General features: G+C 41.7%; 2 protein-coding genes and 1 long non-coding RNA gene across 4 annotated transcripts; 2 read left to right on the top strand and 1 right to left on the bottom strand.

The window, feature by feature from the left end:
• The first annotated feature begins 2,028 nt into the window (after positions 1-2,028).
• On the top strand, positions 2,029-11,329 carry il11a (interleukin 11a). The gene is made up of 5 exons (XM_077598427.1): positions 2,029-2,150; positions 3,049-3,206; positions 8,292-8,387; positions 8,532-8,693; positions 9,928-11,329. Exons 1-5 carry the CDS (start codon positions 2,144-2,146, stop codon positions 10,105-10,107), a joined length of 603 nt encoding a protein of 200 aa, XP_077454553.1. The 5' UTR covers positions 2,029-2,143; the 3' UTR covers positions 10,108-11,329.
• On the bottom strand, positions 2,971-13,416 carry LOC144072973 (uncharacterized). Its single transcript, XR_013299986.1, has 4 exons — positions 13,301-13,416; positions 12,533-12,669; positions 5,525-5,557; positions 2,971-3,158 (listed from the first exon to the last, which is right to left on the bottom strand). It is a non-coding gene; the product is annotated as an uncharacterized LOC144072973 (long non-coding RNA).
• On the top strand, positions 11,875-19,561 carry znf628 (zinc finger protein 628). 2 transcript variants are annotated; one of them, XM_077598423.1, is made up of 9 exons: positions 11,875-11,950; positions 12,384-12,917; positions 13,102-13,174; positions 14,389-15,321; positions 15,401-15,571; positions 15,773-16,097; positions 16,324-16,478; positions 16,563-16,805; positions 17,022-19,561. In XM_077598423.1, exons 2-9 carry the CDS (start codon positions 12,538-12,540, stop codon positions 18,711-18,713), a joined length of 3,972 nt encoding a protein of 1,323 aa, XP_077454549.1. In that variant the 5' UTR covers positions 11,875-11,950; positions 12,384-12,537; the 3' UTR covers positions 18,714-19,561. The 2 variants fall into 2 exon arrangements, with proteins under 2 accessions (XP_077454549.1, XP_077454550.1); XM_077598424.1 differs by having other exon boundaries at positions 11,948-12,093.
• The last annotated feature ends 51 nt before the right edge of the window (positions 19,562-19,612 follow it).

Here is a 19,612-nt window from a genome sequence, read left to right as displayed (position 1 = left end):
CACAATCCATTTTGCTCCAAGTCAAAAGGTTCCTTAAGATAGCGTGAGGAGCCTCGTTTCTGCTCTGCAAATCGCGTGTGTACGTTATACGTATGTTGTCATGCTGTCCTGCATGACCTCGTTCAGTGGGCACCCCACCCACAGTGTACAAGCGTGCGCTCATGTACCCTCAAAAAAAAAAAAAAAAAAAAAAAATTCAGATGGATGTGCATGTGTTCTCACTGTTTCTATGCAACGCTTTTCAGAGGCCCCTTCTGGTCCGGTCCTGGACAACACCTCTCTCTGCTATCCGTCGCTCACTCCTCACTCTTTCCTTCACCCTGGAGAGGAAGGGAGGGAGAAAGAAAAAATGGGAGGTGGATAGTATGTGTATGCATGTGTGTGTGTGTGGTGGGTGGTGGGTGGTGGGGCAGTGGAAATAACAGGCTGCTGTCTCAAAAGGGGCAGAAAAGGAGAGGAAAAGGTATTTGCAGGGCAATGCACTGTAAAAAAAAAAAAACTTCCTATTAGTCATGCTTGGTTAAGATTTGATGTAGGCATAACTCAAATTCTTAAGTCACTTATTTGTCGTTAAATCATTTGAAGTTAGGTTAGTGTTGTGAACTTGATTAAAAGGGTTAAATTGGCTTTCTTGATGTGGAATGATAAGCCCAACCTCGATGCTTTCAAAAAAAGCGCGCAAAAAGACAGCAAGCCATCGTGTTTAGCTCAGTTGTCTGCCCATGTTCGAATCCCGCTTGAAGTAACTTCTTTTATATTTCACTGAAATATAATATATTTCCTTCAAATTTTGAGTTCAAACTACTTGACAATTTACTTAACTATTTATAAGCCTAGTGGGCTGCCAGTCTTTTCATGACATCTTCCCGCTCCATCATTATAAAAAGAAAGAAAGTACACATTTCGCAATTGTGACATCTTATGGTGAATACGTGAACAAACCTGTTCTGCCAATACTCTGAATTGCAGTGTATTTTTGTTTCTTTGTTTAAACCCTATTTCAAGACGATGCCTCTTTAAGTACGTTTAAGTAATCTCGTCATGATTTCAAAGTTTCTGTCAACTCCTAGTTTGTATTTTGACTTTATACTTTTTCTAAACTGCGAATGCCATCATTGCATGGCAAATGTTGAGTACAAACTCCTCAACTAAACATTGAGTTTTAACCTGAAAACATGATTATTTAAATGTATTGAGTTGACTTGAAATTCACATTTCTGCAACATTTTTTACAGTGTCAAAAGCTTACAAATAATACAACAACAAGAGAAAAAAATATCCCCAGACATGAGCAGGTACTATGAAAGACACATGACTGATGAGCTCAAGTGATACATGTGAAGACAATGGGCAAATAGGGAAGAGATTTGGAGATGGTCAGATAAGACCAGATGCGAACATGATTGGCGCACGGAGGAAGAGGTGCGGGACAGAAACCGGCCGGCAGGGATGGGAGGGGAGAAAGTGATAGAGGAAAGTAGAAGCAGAAACAACAGAATTTTTGCAAAGAGAGAGAGAGAGAGAGAGAGAGAGAGAGAGAGAGAGAGAGAGAGAGAGAGAGAGAGAGAGAGAGAGAGAGAGAGAGCGAGAGGGAGGAGAGTGAAGAGGGCAGAAGGGAGGGGAGAGAAAAGAGAGAGAGAGAGAGAGAGAGCAAGTGTGTGTCTATGTTTGTGTGTGTATGTGTGTGTGTGTGTGTGTGTGTTTTTATGAATGAAGTGAGTCACAGGCGATGTGTCATAGGCCCGACGTCTTTATAAAGGAAGTTTTAAACAAGCCTAAACACTTCACTTGCGGCATAAATTGGACTTATACACATCGCATCCATCTCTCTGCTATTTCTCTTTTCATCTGTCCAAGTGCCTCCTTCTCATCTTCCATAAAGACTCCAACATCTCAAACTTTGCTCCAACTTTGCTTTTTTTTTTTTTTTAAATCCAAAAAGAAAATTGGACGCTATTGAATTTTATTTGATTTGACTTAAAATTCTACCTGGTCTTCAGGAGGCATTTTGACTGAAAAGGCGCCAAAGCAGAAGCTGGAACACGTGACACGTCTATTTATTGTTTTTTTTAATTTATTTATTACTATTTATTTATTTATCAACTTGCTGTCTGGGTTTCCATTCTATTGGATTCAAACCAATATGAAATGTAAGTGAACGTTTTAGTGATATTTTTGATTTTTCTTGAGATTTTCTGAATTGAACTTTTTTCCCCCTCCCAAAATAATGTCATTTCTGTTTGCCGATAGCGTGCATGTCCCGCTGAATTTTCTTAAAACAACAGCAAATATTTGAACTATTCTGAAACGATTCCACTTTGAAGGACAGTGAGTTCACATCCCACGTGTTATTTTGTCTGTAAACGGTTGCGGTTCACCTGTAATTATCAAACGTCGGCGGCTTCAGCACCACCGTGGTCCCCTCCTTTTTAAACGCTTTACACTAGCTTGTATTTTGAAACTTGAAAGAGCAAAAGAATGAATGAGCTTACTGTTTTTGCCGCGTCTGACTTGGCCCCGGCTCTCTATAATTTATAGCGGCAACACATGCACCTATCCAGTTGCAGGTGTGACAACCAGCCGCATTCATTGCTCGGTTTTATCCCGGGCCAGGAGTGATGGCGATGGTGTTTAATGATTTGCCTGTAAAAACATGAATCTGTCACCGAGGCTCAACACGGGGGCGCCTCGTGCCAAGTCTACAGCTATTGTTTATATTATGGTGCAATATCTTCCCCCGGAGTTGACAGCAGCAGCCTGAGGTCATTATCATTACGGGCGAGATGACAGCGCCTCCCAGCTAATTGCTTCCGTTTTTTCTCTCTCTCTCTCTCTCTCTCTCTCTCTCTCTCTCTCTCTCTCTCTCTCTCTCTCTCTCTCTCTCTCTCTCTCTCTCTCTCTCTCTCTCTCTCTCTCTCTCTCTCTCTCTCTCTCTCTCTCTCTCTCTCTCTCTCTCTCTCTCTCTCTCTCTCTCTCTCTCTCTCTCTCTCTCTCTCTCTCTCTCTCTCTCTCTCTCTCTCTCTCTCTCTCTCTCTCTTCTCCTGCCAGTGCTGCTGGACTCGTCGTCGTCTCTGCTCTTCTCGCTGCTATTGGCCCAGCTTCCCGTCTTCTCGTCTGCCTCCCCGCTACCTCAGCGGCGCTCCAGCGAAATGGACAAGCTGTTTAACCAGACCAGAAATCTCATGAAGCTCACGCAAGAATTGCTGGTAAGTGGCATGGGATTGGCAGGTGTCAAACTCGGGGGCAGCGGGCAAGTTCTGGTCCGCTATGTCATTTTTTTTGGACAAAAGATTTGCCGCCATTTTCCTTGAAATCTAATCATAGCCCTGAAAAATGCGACTTATGTGATGCTGAGGGGCAATTTAACACTACTACTGTCATTTTCGGACATTTTTTTTAGAGACCGCTGGCCCATTTCTGTATTTTACCGGCTAATGAACCGCATGCCTTTTTGTGTAAATATCCCACAATACAATGTGGACACCTGCGGCTTATAGTCTAGTACTTTTCGACTTGTATAAGAACAAATACACTTGTGAAATCTGGTGGGCGAGGCTTATAGTCAGTTGCAACAGTCAAAAAAAATCTTTAAAAAAATCTAATAATCTTGATCTAACACACTATATACTATTTGCAAAGTTGTGTAAAGAGCCTTTCCCGTGTTCTTTAGATGGCGCTAGAGCAACAAATGCATTAAAATGGCACCCTAAGATACAAGCTCAAATATCCGTCCCAGCATAAAAAACACTGAAAATGTGATTTTTTTGCCAATCTTCTGCACTCAATTGTATTTTTATGCATTTTTTTTTGGCTGTAGTTTTACGGAGCACACTTCTTTTTCTTTAGCCACAGCCGTACCGTTATTGCACATTCATTTACATATCACACTCCCAAGCTGACAAATCATATTCAAAAGACGCTATTAGATAAGACATAGAAGCTAATGCACAATGCGTCTTTTAAAAAAAATGACTGGCTAGCCATTACTTATTACAGCATTTTAAGATTAAATGTACCTTTTTCTTTGGTGATCTACAGTTAAGCATTCTCCCTTGTCCCTGGCTCAAGGCTTTTTATTATTCTTCCGAGCCATTGCACCCAAGTCTAATTGCCTAATAGCATTAATTAAAGCACTAAAGTTATTTAGAAGTTTACACTCCAATCTTTTGGAACGGGGTTTGTGAGCTCAGCTATTACGTAGGACTCCGGACAGACTTAAGCTGCTTTTAACTGATGACCGACTGGCCAGAGATTTGACTGACTGACCTCACAGAACGCTGACTCAGCAACCTTATGTCACCTGACTTGCACAGAAGCAAAGGGGATTTAAAAAGTGGGTTGAAAAAGAAAATTTCTCACCTTCAGCTCAACATATCAACCACGAAACAACAACAACAACCAATACTGCACAAGATGTTTGCTTGGACTGGTGTTTGGTTTCTGCGGCAAGACTGTGGAAATGTGATTGCAGTAAAGGAAGCTTGTATTTTTCCCACCACATTCTACGGACACGTCTGAGTAAATGCGCCAGTTTTGTTGACATTCGCGCGGCTAGGAAAATGTCATGCGAGAATGTCGCCAAGATTGGTCTCCAGCTGGCGTTTTGTAACAGGTGAAAATACACCGAGATCATATCTGCGCATCTTTGGTTTCGCGTGACTGATCCAGATTCTATTTTTGCATTATGCAAACCCTAAAACTCTTTGTGTTGGGGAGATAAAGCTAATAATAGCCTCATAACGCTCTCTAGTCTTGATTAGTCCATGTGAAGTAGTAGTGTTCTATATATGTACTATGTACTATGTGTGTTTGAGGCTATCACTGTCGCCATCGTTTAAACCTGTGGTTCGGCTTTGAAAAACACATGCACACATCAAGGAGCATTGGGGACAGTATTTGACAGTGTTTGGTAACATGGAAGATGTCTTTTTTTCTTATTGTGTGGAATTTTTGCTAAAAAGAGGACATCGTTCGGAAAGATAAATAGAATAGGAATCCGTGGAAAGTCCCGGCGAGACGAGCAATGAAAGTGATGCTTTTAAAACAGGAGCTGGAGCGTATAACGTATAAGTTTATATAAGTTTTTGTGACAAAACCATGCAAATGTGGCCAAGAGTGTCTGTACGGTGGCAAAGTGTGTGTGTGTGTGTGTGTCTCTCTGAGAGTGCATTTTTGCGGTATGGGGCTTATTGAGGTTTCTGTAAATAGTCACGGTTGTGTAGGTGTGGTGTTTAGTGTTTTACTTTTGGTCGCCACAGCAAAGTGACTTGATAAAAATAAAACAAAAAAAAGATTTATCGCATTCTTGTATTTGCATTCAAGGAAGACAGACGCTAGACGTTAAGTTTTGCCGGGTGAGGTCATGAGCCAAAGAGGAGGGAGCGAGAAAAAGGAGGATAAGAGGGGGAATTAAAAGGATGAAAAAGATGGAGCTAAAACCACAAGAGATGAAGAGATGACAGAGTGCTGTGTATGTGTGTGTGTGTGTGTGTGTGTGTGTATGTGTGTATGTGTGTGTGTGTACCTGATAGGAACGATGGACAGAGGAGGACAAAAGCTGTAGAGACAAAACACAGGACCGCAACATAAGTGAGCTCTTACGAACAGACACAATGAGGCACATTCATGCTTAAAAATAACATTTTAAAAAACACAAACAACAACAACAGGTTTAGGAAAAATGTTGGCACAAAACATTTCTGAACACTAATCACCTTAATGTTGTTATGTTCTCTGAAGGATGAGCCATCATTCATTATAGAATCAGACATGCTTTTGCTCAATTCTCATTTTTCTGAACCGCCTTACCCTGAATTGGTGGCCAGCCAATCGCAGGGCACAAGGAGACAAACAACTATTTACGTTCACACTCATGTGGGAGGAAACCGGAGTACCCGGAGAAAACCCACACAGTCCCGGGGAGAACATGCAAACTCCACACAGGTGGACCGACCTGGATTTGAACCTTGTCTCCCACTGTGAGGCCGACACGCTAACCACTCCACCAATGGGCCGCCCCGCTTTTGCGCAATTGTTCTATAGCACAGGTGTCAAAGTGGCGGCCCGGGGGCCAAATCTGGCCCGCCGCATCATTTAGTGCGGCCCGAGAAAGTAAATCATGAGTGCCGACTTTCTGTTTTAGGATTAAATTAAAATGAAGAGTATAAATGTAGATTACATTTCCTGATTTTCCCCCTTTTAAATCAATAATTGTAATTTTTTAATCATTTTTTTCTGTGTTTTTAGTTCAAAAATCATTTTGTAAAATCTAAAAATATATTTAAAAAAAGCTAAAATAAACATTGTTTTAGATCTATAAAAAACGGAATATTCAGGGCTTTTTATTCAGTTCTTTTAATCCATTTATAAAAAAAATATATCTAAATATTATATCTAAAATGGTCCGGCCCACATGAAACCGAGTTGACGTTAATGCGGCCCACGAACTAACCCGAGTCTGACACCCTTGTTCTATAGAAACACCTTAGTAGAGCTAGAAATTTCACTTGCACTTCTATAAAATAAAAAAAAAGATGGAGTAATATCCATATACGGGAAAGCTGAGCTAAGAGCTGGCTCATAAAATGAAACTGATAAGTCAAAGTCCCAGTGTCCCCTGATGAGTTCAATTCACCTGCATGGATATTGTTTACCCCCTCTGGTGGTCCGGATGAGAAATACAAGATAGTGAGAGCAGATGTGGATGACAACACAATACTCTGTAGCTGAGCAGTGGGCAGTACTGCGTCATTACATCTTTTTATAGTGGCTTTGGAGTTTCCCTTCTGCTGTATGCTGTCGCTGCGCTCTGCTCTGTTGGCCACGGCATGCGTTGTTGTGTGCACAAAACTTCCTGTGGGTTCAGGTCATTTGCTCTCATTGTTGACATTGGGTGGCCAGACTTGAGTACAAAGTACAGGCACATGCAGTTGAAAGTAGGAGTTCAAGAGATTTAGTACTGTATATGTATATATGTAAATATATATATATATATATTTATTATCTCATTTTTTTTACCTATTTATTTATGTCTGAAAAAGTCTTTTCCTGTGTCTGTATTCTCACCCTCTAGCTACTGTGACATTGAAATTTCCCGAATACAGGATAAAGTTATCTAATCTAATCTAATATATATATATATATATATATACAATACACATGTTTGAAGATAACTGCTGAAAATGTGAAAATATACCAAGAACGACAACATCAGCTAGCTCACTGAGTTTCACTAGCTTGGTATTCCTTTTCTATTTTGGGGCAAAGTTAAAGCCAGATCTGATGCTGAATCTTAAAAAATAGCCATTTGTTATTTGGTGAATTAAAAGGTACTTTTAGGTTGTTATTGCTAGGCCCAAGTCTGTTAGCTCGCAAGTAATCCGACGTGGAAAAGGCCAACTGTTGGACCCCAGAACAACTAATTAAATTAAATTCCAGACCTTGGAGGCCTTAAGGGATGCCTCTTCCTTTTCTATAACATGCATAGGCATAATTTTTTTTTTTTAAGCGGTAGATTAAGTAATGCCCAATTTTCCATGTGATGCAGTGACATTTGGATGACAGTCGACAGTTGAGCGGGGCGTGGTGGGACGCACTCAGCATTTCAGAACAGAGACGTAGGCTTGATTTTTCATGATTTTGAAGCCTCATTTTATACACTTGGAATTTGTATAAATCATATATGTTTGGCAGATTTATTAACAACAATCTTCTTTATGGTGTTGACTTCACACGGTGAGAACATAAAGTAAATGCCCCAAAACAGACTTCCCAAATGTAGTAAAGGATTTTTTTTGGACAACCAATACCTGTTTGAACACAACTTTGCTGCAAGCTGATTTGTGACAGGATAATGATAACTTAAACTGACAGGTCCTTCTTAGTGAAACAAAACAACATGAAAGAATATCTGAAATGAGCTCATACTGTAAAAACATATCAGTGCAGTCACATTTTTTTCAGCGTTAAAAGTCCCTCAAATCTCAATCAAACAAGCCCTCAAACTCTCCGCATTGTCAAACGAAAGTACAGAGTGGAAAATCTAGTCCTGAACTATTTTAACTTATGGAGAGGTCGAGTGCGAACGAACTCACGCTGACCTTTACCAAGCGCACGTCCTTCGGTGAGCGCTACTGTCTGAAAGTGCAGGAAACAAAGCGTCTCTCGGCGAACGTTGTCACACCACTAATACTTTCCTCGTGCTGCTGTGACTTGTCTGAGGGATGAGCGCACATTTCTGATGCAAGATCGTGACGAGCGGCTATGTGTTTGTGTCTTGTTTTCTCCTTCAGAGGGAGCATGCTTTCGAATCTGACGTGGAGCCCCACAGATTCAGGTCCCTGCCAGAAATGAGCAACAGATCAGCCAATGATCTCAGCAACCTTGAGGTAATGCCCCCGATAATGTCTTTCTTCTGTGGATGTGTGCGTGTGAGAAGCTGGCTTGTTTTTTTTTTCGTCGTCCTAACACAGTTACGGCACATCTTGACACACCCATGTGCAGTCTCTTAACTTAACTTAACCCCCCCTTAGGTCAAGCCCACACTCTCTCAGCTGCACGCCGACCTGAAGCTCTACGAGCACCACTTTGAGTGGCTGAACAGGGTGTCCAAGAAACACCAGCACCCTGCACTGCCCAAGCTGGTGGAGGTCATCAGGGAAATGAAGTCACTCATCAATCTTCTGTACCGTCAGGTGAAAAATTGCGCTTAACTTTGAAAGTTTTGAAGCACAAGAAAAGTCCAATAATGTTTTGTTTTTTTTCAATAACGTGGGTGGGCATTAAAAGCCTATCCCAGTTGACTTATGGCCCTTTTCCGCTGGCTCGGCTTTTTTCCATTGGCAAAAAGGAGTAATCCTTTGCTCGAATAGCGACACTCAGCGAGTGATTTACGGCCCCCCAAAATGTTTCTATAATTGCCTATAGATGCCATAAGGCAGTGCCAACGCCCTACTTTTTTATATTAGAAAGGGTAATATGTATACTTTTAAATTGAAGCTCCGCCCCCAACTTCAACATAGTGCTCTGGCTACATCAAGTTCTAAGAGAGGGTATTTTAAAGCACAACTTTTACAGAAGGCAGTGCTACTGAAACCATGAAATGGCATCGTTGAGTGTTTTGGAAAGAGCACAAAAAAGTGTTTTTCTCTGCATTTTTCATAATTGAGGATAGGTGTGATAACACTAGACTCGGGTTGGTTCGCGGGCCACTTTAACGTCAACTTGATTTCACGTGGGCCAGACCATTTTAGATATAATATTTAGATATTTTTTTATTAATGGATTAAAAGAACTGGATTAAAAGCCCTGAATATTCAGTTTTTTTATAGATCTAAAACAATGTTTATTTTAGTTTTTTTTAATATAGTTTTAGATTTTACAAAATGATTTTTGAACTAAAAACACAGAAAAAAATGATTAAAAAATCACAATTATTTATTTAAAAGGGGGTAAATCAGGAAATTTTATATTCATCTATACTCTTCATTTTAATTTTATCCTAAAACAGAAAGTTGGCACTCACTTTCCGGGCCACACAAAATGATGCGGCGGGCCAGATCTGGTCCCCAGGCCGCCACTTTGACATCCCTGCCTTACATCATAAGTCACTTAGTATTTAGAAAAGAAGTCTTCTCGCAGATAATGCAGTTCTGAAAGTAAAAGGCTCAATACGCCTCCCGATACCACAACATGGGGGAAAACTCAAACTTTACTGCCAGAATAAAGCTCTTCCACTCACTTCAGAATGTTATTTCAACTCAAACAGCCACAAGAGGGCTCCAACGCAGATTTCTTATGCGTTAATAACCGACGATACGCTGCAAAACCACAGCAACTAGTCTTTGCCATTATTTTTCATGAATAGGGTTATGCGACAAAGTGTGACAACCGTTGACTAAATGAACATTTTGTCAATCCTACCTACAGATGCTGAGGGTGGATGCACCAAAACTGACCTCTGCCACCCCTTCCCTCCCCCCTCACCTTCCTTATCAATTTGATGTGCTGCAATCCAGCCAGGAGCTCCTCCACCACTTCAAGCTTTTCTGTGATTGGGCTTCCAGGGCATTCATCAGCCTCAAGCCAAAAATCACCACACCTCAATAAGAACTCAAAAGAAGTCAGAACGCACAACGGGGAACGACCGGCTTGCACTGTAGTCGATGGCATCCAAAAAAAAAGGCCACAATATCACCTTAAGTGTAAAGAATGTCTTTCTTTCCACCAGAGCCAAAGAGGATACACGACAACGCGACTACAATAACTATCTGCCAGTGTAACTACGGTGACCATCATTTCTTGAACTCTTTCATAGTCCACGACCATGTTATTTATGTATTTATTTATTTATTGACTGTTAGTAATTTATTTAATGTTATTTATTTGAAGTCTTCATGTGTCATCTGGCATCTTCGTTTCTTCACTGATGTGAATTTATTTGACCACATACTTCTTGTTTTCTTGTGTCTCACTGATCTCCAAGGTAGTACTCCCTGGTAATTATTACATTTCTTTAAACTCATCTGTTGGTATTTGTGCATTTTATCCGTTTAATTTTATTCCGGTAGATGTGGCATACATCTGAGATAGTCAAGGTTATTTCACATAGCAGTGCCCTTTAAATTATCCGAAAAACTGAAAAAAAAATATCCAAAGGGATGTGCCAGTGACATCATCAAGACAAGTGAATGCTTTTCAGTGCCAGAGACAGAGTATCTATTTTTGTAACGCTTGTTTGTCGCGCTTTGCATGAGGAGACATCTCTAAATGTGGTAAAGTTGTTTGAGTGGGCCTTATTGTTAAGCACTGATGGACCTGATTAGATTCTTTGCACAAACTTATGGAATCAGCGTCTTGGATGAGTGAAATGGCTGGCCTACAAAGCATATTTTGGAATTTAGAAAAAAAATAAGTTTGTTCTTTTTTAACTTAAACACTAAAAGTCTTTAAAATACTATGTATTGTGACACTCTATTGGTGTACATAATTGTACATGAATGTAAATTGCTGTACAGTGCTTTGTGGATGATGTTTTCTACAATATAATTTAGATGACCTATTTTCTCACTTTCATTTTTGTTCATTTCTTTCTAGTTTTTGTTACAGTATTGGCTATTTATTTAAGTAACTTGGTGGAACTATTTATTTTGTGCTGCAATGGAGCAAGTCTCCTCTATTTCCTTCTTTTATACTTTTATAAAGTTTGTAATCTAATACACTCCAGTTATATGTTAAATTATTGTAACATCGAGATGCCTCTGACACTGATTGGCCTCAATGTGAAAAATGTGCCTTGGTGAAATAAAAACTACAGAATGTGCAAAAGTTATGCAGATGCATTTTTTTTCTCATGGGTCAAATAAGCTAGATATAGTTTGTCATATATAAAGCTTTTTAAATTAATTTCATTTGACTTACTAAACCCTCACACTATTTTAAATCATAGGACCAGCATTGATTGGCCAGCCACTTCCCAGAAATACTGTTTTTTTTTAATTTAAAACGTTTTTTAATGATTCACCTCACTATTACAAAAACCAAGATTATTTCCAATCGGATAAATATGAATATATGCCTTCTTTCATTTTAAAATATGTAGGTACGCTTTTAAACACTACATATACCACAAGGCTTTGCGCCAATGTCTGTCAAATCGCTTTAAAAAAACAAGACGGCAATTCAACATTTTTTAAACAATTTAAAAATACAATAATTTGTTTTTATTAGTTACAGTCCTAATTTAGAAATAAGGGTTTCAATTTACATAAAAATAAAGTAAAATAAAAATAAAACTCCAACATACGTTGAGTTCGAAGTAGCTATCCAATAGAAAAAGCTCATCATATGTCTCAACGGACCAATCGCCGTCCTTGTACTTGGAGGGCGGCTTCGGGTGGAAAACTGTTTGTCTGTGCCGTGTATTGTTAAGGTTGTGTGGATTAGCACTGCGGTATGCATCTCATTCTCATTTTATCGACAATATCGTTTACGTGGGAGTTAAATATACGCGACGAGTTTCATCGTTGCTTTTGCATGCATTATTTTTGAATATTATATAGACGATCTCCTTAGACGAGGGCCAAATGCAGGCCAGTAAGTAACGTTAACTGCATTGTTGACATTGTAAAACAAATCAGGAAAGGTTTTTAGTGTATGTTTAGCCAGTAGATTTTTCCTAAGGATTACGCGAGAACATTTTGCCTGGTATAAATTGATGTGTGTACAGCTTGCAAACTGTGATATGCTGGAGGATGACAGCGAACAAACAGTAGGAACAGTTAAAGATGTCAAATCAGGAATGTGTTAGAGAAAAGTGAGAATTGGTAGTCGTTGTTCTTGCATGAATGAAAAGTGACACTGGATTATTTTTGCATTCGCTTTAGAGTTGTGTTTTAGTGGAACTGACAGCTGCGGCTTCCAGTGGTGGGACGGAATTCTAACACTACAGCAACACCAACAACAACAAACAATGGGCTGGATGAAGTGCAAAACTATGACCCAAAACTGATCTACATCCAAGGAATCTCCTCACCTGTCATGGCGAACTCAGTGGCCACCCTGGTGGTCCAAACAGAGCTGTTGGCTCCGCAGTCCTCCGCCTCACTCTCTCCTTTCCCATCACTTCTCGGCTCAGGCGAGGACGGTGAGGATGACCAGGACAGAGGAGATCTGGTGGAGAGCAACAAGAGTGTGGTAGACAGCGTTGAAGTGGTTCTGGACATGGGGGCGACGTCGGAGTCGGCCCGGCAGTCCGAGCAGTCCGAGCATCCCTTCCAGTGTTTGGACTGCGGCAAGAGCTTCAGGTGGTCGTCCCGGCTCACGCACCACCAGAGAAGCCACAACAATGAGAGACCCTACCGCTGCAACCTTTGTCCCAAAGCATTTAAAGGCTCATCTGCATTACTCTACCATCAAAGGTACATTTGAATTGATGATCTGTTATCATGACCCCCAAATTCAAAACATACAAACATAAGAGGACAAACATGAACTGAAATTGATAAGCTTAATCCAACAATTGGCTCCACAAACAACAATAATTTCCAATTGGATACTACACTTGGTAAAAACCTGCATTATTATGTTTGATTTTTTTTCCAGGTCTCATTCAGGAGAGAAACCTTACAAATGTCAAGATTGTGGCAAAGCCTTTAAACGCTCCTCTCTTCTCCAGGTATGGTTTCACGTATTAATACATTGAACAGGGTTGTGTTGTCTATTCGTTAAGGGACACACAAAAACTAGTATAAAAGACCGTTGCAAAAAGTATTTAAGTATGCAAATAGAAAATTTCTCATACCTCAGCTAATAGAGTACACAAAAAAGACACCACTTAAAAGTGCAGCCAATTTGTGGCAGCAGTTATACCAACACATAAATACTCAGGTGCAAATGATAATGAGAATTAATGATGTCACGAGGAAGGGCAGGCAATCTGGGATACTGGGATTTGATTGGCTAAAATATTACCAGCACTGATAGAATTGGAGGCTCATCCTGGAAATACAGTGGTACCTCTACATACTTGTATATGTTTGATGTCTTCTAATTCGCCATCTATTAACAAATCCATGGCAACGCACTCGTAACCGAACAAACAAATTTAAATTACCTCGGATTAATATATACAGACACTCAAACATAAGTTTAATGTAACTTTACACAAAACTGAATTCTTTTTTTTTTTTTTTACCTTCGTTCTGGCCAGGTTAGCTGTTTGCCACGCCTCCACCCTCACGTTCGCTATCGATGGGCTGTTTGCTGTTGTATTCCCTTCAAAATATTCCGAAAATGATGCACACAAATGTCCTCACAATAGGATAACGCACGGCCACTTGCCAACGAGAAGTAGTCTTGAATGAGCGATCGCGGGAGCTAACAGGCTAAGGAAGGAATAACAGCCTACCCACATATTGATTGTGGGTAATGAAGTTTTATTCTGAGAAAGGGTGCCATTGGCTATCGGTGTTGTGTGCACGAGTATACTTCATTACCCAGAAAGCCCTCTTTTTGCCCGTGGATGCGCGTTGTGTGTTTTCTGGTCCATGTGTAGGAGAAACTCGTGTGAAGAAATCGTTCAGTGCTCGTAGATATCTGTTATACACGAAAAAGATGCGACAAAAAAAGACAGTGCGCTACAATGATAAACAGCCTCTCATGTCATGGCCACCTGGCTTTCTCGCATCTCAAAATTTTTCTCGTATCTAGAGCGAATTATTTGCTCAAAATTTTCTCTGTATCTCGAGCATCTCGTAGGTAGAGCTGCTCGTATGTAGAAGTACCACTGTACTGGCTATTAGTATTTATGTTTCTTAATCAAGATTATTCCCAGTGGGATGTTTGTTCTTGGATATAAACTGATCAAACATTGCTTCATTTCCTCCCCAGGTGCATCAGAGTGTCCACACAGGAATAAGGACATTCTTGTGTCCATATTGCCCTTTGACTTTTAAATGGAGTTCCCATTACCAGTATCACCTACGCCAGCACACCGGCGAGTGCCCTTACCCGTGCGATACCTGCCCAAAAGCTTTCAAGAACTCAAGCAGTCTACGCAGACATAAAAACGTCCACCTGGGTCTCAAACCTTACACCTGCAGCGTATGCAACAAGTCCTTCACTCAGTCCACCAACCTGAGGCAACACATGAGGATACACACGGGCGAGAGGCCGTACGTGTGCAGCGAATGCGGTCGCAGCTTCACGCATTCGTCTAACTTGGCGCTGCATAAGAACTCTCACGCCAACCCGAGTGCGGATGCGAAGGAGAGCAAGGGGGGAGGGGACGCTGGGGGAGAGCGTGACCTGGTAGAAGTAGTTGTGGTGGGCTCTGAGGAAGAAGCCACGTCCATGTTGACAGCCATGGTAGGCTATGTAAGCCAGGAGGGGAATGATGAAGTTGGGATGGAAGAGGTCTTTTTATCCACGTCTTCATCCACCCAGAATTCCAACCTGCTTCCAAAATTTAGCCTCACTTCCATGGGAGAGGGCAACAATGCATCTCGGGCCATCGGGACCGAAGTCCACTTGAGCACGGACACTGGCGCTAGCTTGTTGCTTTACAGCTGTGGGAGCTGCAACAACACTTTTGCCAGTCGGAATGATCTTGAGGAACATCAGTCAATTCACATGAGGACTGAAGAACTCGGCTCTGGCGGGGAATCGCGATCAGGGTCGGGGGAAGTGGAGGTAGGTGGGTTAGTTGGGGCTGGCCATTTGCTCGCTGATTTCGAAGAAGTGGTGGAAACAACGGCAGCGGCTGAAAGTGGACATACGGCAGAAGTGCTTCTTGCACTTCCAGACACAGTTGGAGATAATTCAGTAAGTTATGAATACTGTAAACTAACACACTAAGTGAAGAAATTAAGCTATGTCTCTTTTTTTTTGGTTGGTTCAAAAGAATGTGGCCACCTCCCAGGCCCAGTTTGAACTTCTGCAAAGCTTCAGCAAAGTGATTCAGAGTTCCAAGAGTGTTCAGCCAGAAGCTCCAAGCACATGGGCAGGCCTTTCATGTGGCTACTGCAATAAGTCCTTCAAGACCAGCGGAGGCCTCAATAGACACGTGTCACTGGTGAGAACTCCTAATACAGCGTGATAAATCAAACTTCCTATTAGTCATGCTAACTTAAAATTTTAAGTAGACTAAACTTCAATTCTTCAGTTCTCTTATTTTGGGTGATTTTATCAAGTAAATATTATGAACTTGATTACCGGCAACCCTTTGAATGATGGTGTGTTTTTTTCTAACTCCTGACATAATCTCTGCTTCCAGATGCACTCCCTCTCCTCCCAATCCCGGTCTCAGTTCAGCTGCTCTGCCTGCGACCGCTCCTTTCCCCTCCTGTCCTCGCTTCTCACCCACCAACACACCCACACTCCCGAGCAACGTCTTCTGGCCGAGGCCGAAGCTGAGATAGTGTGCCCGCCTTCTCTTACCTTGTCTCTGCCACTGCCTTCCTCTCCTGACAAGCAACAAGAGGGAAAGACGGAAATTCACGCTAGCTTAATAGCTATAAGCGAGGAACAAGAAGGACTGCCTGCAAAAGTAGCCAAAAACTCCAAAAGGGGCAGCGGCAGCAAGAACACCACCAATGGAGGTAATTTGGTGGTAATAAAACACATATACACACTATAGGGATTCTAGCATGAGGACATTTTACATCCAACCCTTCAAATTTGACAAATATGTTGCATTTTTTTGCTTTTACAGTAGTAAGTTTGTTGTTTTGATAAGCAGTAACAGCTAGCGAGAATGACTTTGAATCTGAATGCTTTTCAGCATGGATGAAAATTCCCATTGTGTTTTCTTTGTCTTTTAAACAGAGCGCCCGTATCGCTGTTCAGAGTGCGGAAAAGCCTTCAAAGGTTCCTCGGGGCTCAAGTACCACATGAGGGACCACACTGGCGAGAGACCCTACCGATGCACTGAATGTGGAAAGAGTTTCAAGAGGTCCTCGCTACTGTCCATCCACCAGCGGGTAAGAAAACCACCCAAAATTGTTTCATGCAGTGGTTGTTTTTGTCACAAATTCTTTGGATTAATCCTTTCTCGGCACGTCCAGGTGCACACGGGCGTACGTGCATTCCAGTGCCCTCACTGCGCTCTCACCTTCAAGTGGAGTTCGCATTACCAGTACCACCTGCGGCAACACACGGGCGAGAGGCCTTATGTGTGTAAAGAGTGTGGCAAGTCCTTCAAGAACACCAGCTGCTTGCGTAGGCACAGTCAGATGCATTCCGGACTGCGACCTCACGTCTGCACCATCTGCTCCAAATCGTTCTCGCAGACGTCCAACCTCAAACAGGTCAGCCCAGCAGCCATGAACTCATTCGCCGTCAATGGCACCGAAACGTGAAAAAAACTATGAGAGGAAAGTAACAATAACATGTTTTATAAATGTGGCGAATGTTAAAAAAAATGGTGGTTAGCCGACTATCAAAATAATCGTTTCTGGCATCCCTATGCCAAACGGTCCAAGCGACGACTCCTAACTTTCTTTTCTCCTTAACTGTTTTCACAGCATGAACGCACTCACTCCGGCGAGAGACCATTCCAATGCTCCCAATGCAACAAGTGCTTCACACACTCCTCCAACCTTCAACTGCACCTTCGCACGCATTCTCCTCAGAAGGACTTCAAATGCCCGTACTGCTCCAAAGAGTTCGTCATGCACTCGTACTTGCAGAGACACATCCGAACGCACAGCAGCACCCTCCCACTTCCCTCCCCCAAGGGCGCGGGTCAGGACGGCATTTCGGTGAAAGCCAGCGTCGGGGGTGTTACCACGACCACTACGCTCCTCAACCCCATCACCCTGGAATCGTCGGGGAACAACGGGAGCCTGATCGTATCGCAACCGGCTCTTAACATCCCGGTCAACACGTCTCAAAACTATTTCATGATTCAAACAGCCAGCGGTTTGCAGCTCATCCCGCTTTCAGCTCCCACTCCACCTCCGGCGCCTCCGCCACCACCTCCATCCCAAGCCCAGAACTTCTACCTGCTACAATGCCCCTCCACTAATGGCTCTCAGTCAAGTTTAATTCTAGTCCCCACAGCGAACCAGCTTCCAGCACCCACTGAGCCTGCAAGCGTACCCATGTTTCAAACGTTCAACAATCAAACACACTCTCAGGTCACCCAATTTCCGGTTTTGTCGACACACCAGCAGACTCACATTGCGATAACCAACAATAAAACCGCCTCCGTCGCCCCAATTCCTAACTCTTTACTATGTAAACCTATTTTGGGGAAGAGCAACCGGACAGCAAGAGGAAGACGGGGTCGCAAACCAAAAAATGCTCTTCAGAAACCTGCTGAAACAAAAAACCCAGATCCCACCATCAGGACGATACACCCCAACAGTGCCACTATCACGGCTAATTGCGATCTTTCGCCGTCCCCTGCTTCTGTTTACACTCCTTCTACTTCCATTGATACTCAATCACCACCAGCCATTGTTTCTACTCCCGATAACACCCATACCAAATTAACTGATATGAACTCATCAGAAACACTGACAGAAAAGCAGTTTGTTTTATCCTTTGACAATGAAGTGCAATTTGCAGCCAACGCGCGAGGAGAGGCGGAAAAGGAGGGTGATAAAAGCGCGATGATGTCACTTCTACAGGACTGGGGTGGTGAGAAACCAAGCACGAGTCAACTCGGAGAAGACGAGTGCGGGCAGGGAGGCTCTTTTGTATTTCATTTTCAGGAAGGCGATCAATCCCAAGCTGATTTTAACCAACACCACGACGACAACATGCCGCTTTCCTGCGAATCGGCCCAAAACTTGGTGCCTCTCCATAGTCAGGGTGTGGTGTTCCAAGTAGGCGATGACAGCAAAATGGAACAAGAATCCCAAGAGGGAATGCAGATGATAGCTTTGATAGAACGTGAAGATGGGATGATGGGAGTGGATGGTGAAAACTGTAGCAGTGCAGCTGGTGCAGGGGGGATCTTCCAATTAGAAGGGGGTAATGAAATTGTCATCATTGAGGTGAGCACCAGTAATTTAATAGAGGAAAGGATGGAGAGAGTAGTTGATTTGGAGAGTTCGCCTAGCAACGATGGGAAAATGGAGGGCGATAATGAGGAGGAAAGTGAAAAGTCTTCCAAAGAAAACGGCTTGGGTGATACAGAAGTACAGACTGAAGAACACGTAATTGTTAATGGAACTTTATCACAGAGATGTACTGCACTTACTAATTAAAATATACGTCACAAAAATGTAGGAGTACCAGGATTATGGGTCGAATTTCAGGATTAACTACTACAACTGTAAATGCTGATGTCCACTTATTCAATGAGTTGGTGTTTAACCATGTGAGTAAGCCAGTCCAATCCATTTCAACAAATGAACGTTTGTTCCTTCCCGGTCGACATGGATTGGACATCTAGCCCAGTCAACGATTAATATTTGAATAGGGAATTTAGACATTTTAAATTTTAATTGAAAATTGCCAGTCAACATGGATTGGACATCTAGTGCCATCAATGTTACTGAAGGATGACCATTCGAAACTGCTCTGCCAATTTAAATGAATTAAATATCTATTATTCTCAATGGCAAAGTTTAGTACTATGAATTTCTTTTTTTATAATTTTGTTATTATGTCATAACTAGTGTATTTCTGATTTTTTTTTTATTTGTTGTAACCTTTAGTCAAAAGGTTGTAGTGTGTTAAAAGTTCATCTTGAAATTTCACACAAAATTCCAGTATCCTTAAATTTTGAAATGTGCAAGTCTAAGATGTAATAACTGTCAGTGAAAGGATGGAAGGGCGCATTATTTTACTCGCACTTTACTTTAAATCTCCTGGAACTGAGAGCATGCAGTTACGGGGAAATGTGTTGTCATGCCTCAGTGCCACTCGTTAGAAATGTTATACATTCAAATAGGCTGGGCATGTACTTTTGAATAGTCTTTAATATATTAGTTGAAATGACGCCGTCAGAGGTAGTCAATGTATTGATGAATTTGTTGTTAATAGATGTAAATTGTCAATTTGTTCACAATATTAATAGTAGCTTAATAAAAAATCTAATGTATTCATACAATGTTTGACTTGTGCTTCTTTCGTGCATAAATCATGATTTCATTTTCAAAAA

Source organism: Stigmatopora argus, chromosome 4 (genome assembly GCF_051989625.1).
Source record: "Stigmatopora argus isolate UIUO_Sarg chromosome 4, RoL_Sarg_1.0, whole genome shotgun sequence".
Classification (NCBI taxonomy): Eukaryota; Metazoa; Chordata; class Actinopteri; order Syngnathiformes; family Syngnathidae; genus Stigmatopora; species Stigmatopora argus.
Note: the sequence above shows the minus strand (reverse complement) of the source record. Positions and strands in the feature narration are given on the sequence as shown.

Excerpts from the sequence above, each read along its gene's own strand:
- il11a (XM_077598427.1), top strand. Across the intron at positions 3,207-8,291 it reads AGCTCACGCAAGAATTGCTG|AGGGAGCATGCTTTCGAATC; the intron begins GTAAGTGGCATG and ends TTTCTCCTTCAG. Across the intron at positions 8,388-8,531 it reads ATGATCTCAGCAACCTTGAG|GTCAAGCCCACACTCTCTCA; the intron begins GTAATGCCCCCG and ends ACCCCCCCTTAG.
- znf628 (XM_077598423.1), top strand. The coding sequence starts at position 12,538 with ATGGCGAACTCAGTGGCCACCCTGGTGGTCCAAACAGAGCTGTTGGCT. Across the intron at positions 15,322-15,400 it reads ACACAGTTGGAGATAATTCA|AATGTGGCCACCTCCCAGGC; the intron begins GTAAGTTATGAA and ends TTGGTTCAAAAG. Across the intron at positions 16,806-17,021 it reads AGACGTCCAACCTCAAACAG|CATGAACGCACTCACTCCGG; the intron begins GTCAGCCCAGCA and ends CTGTTTTCACAG.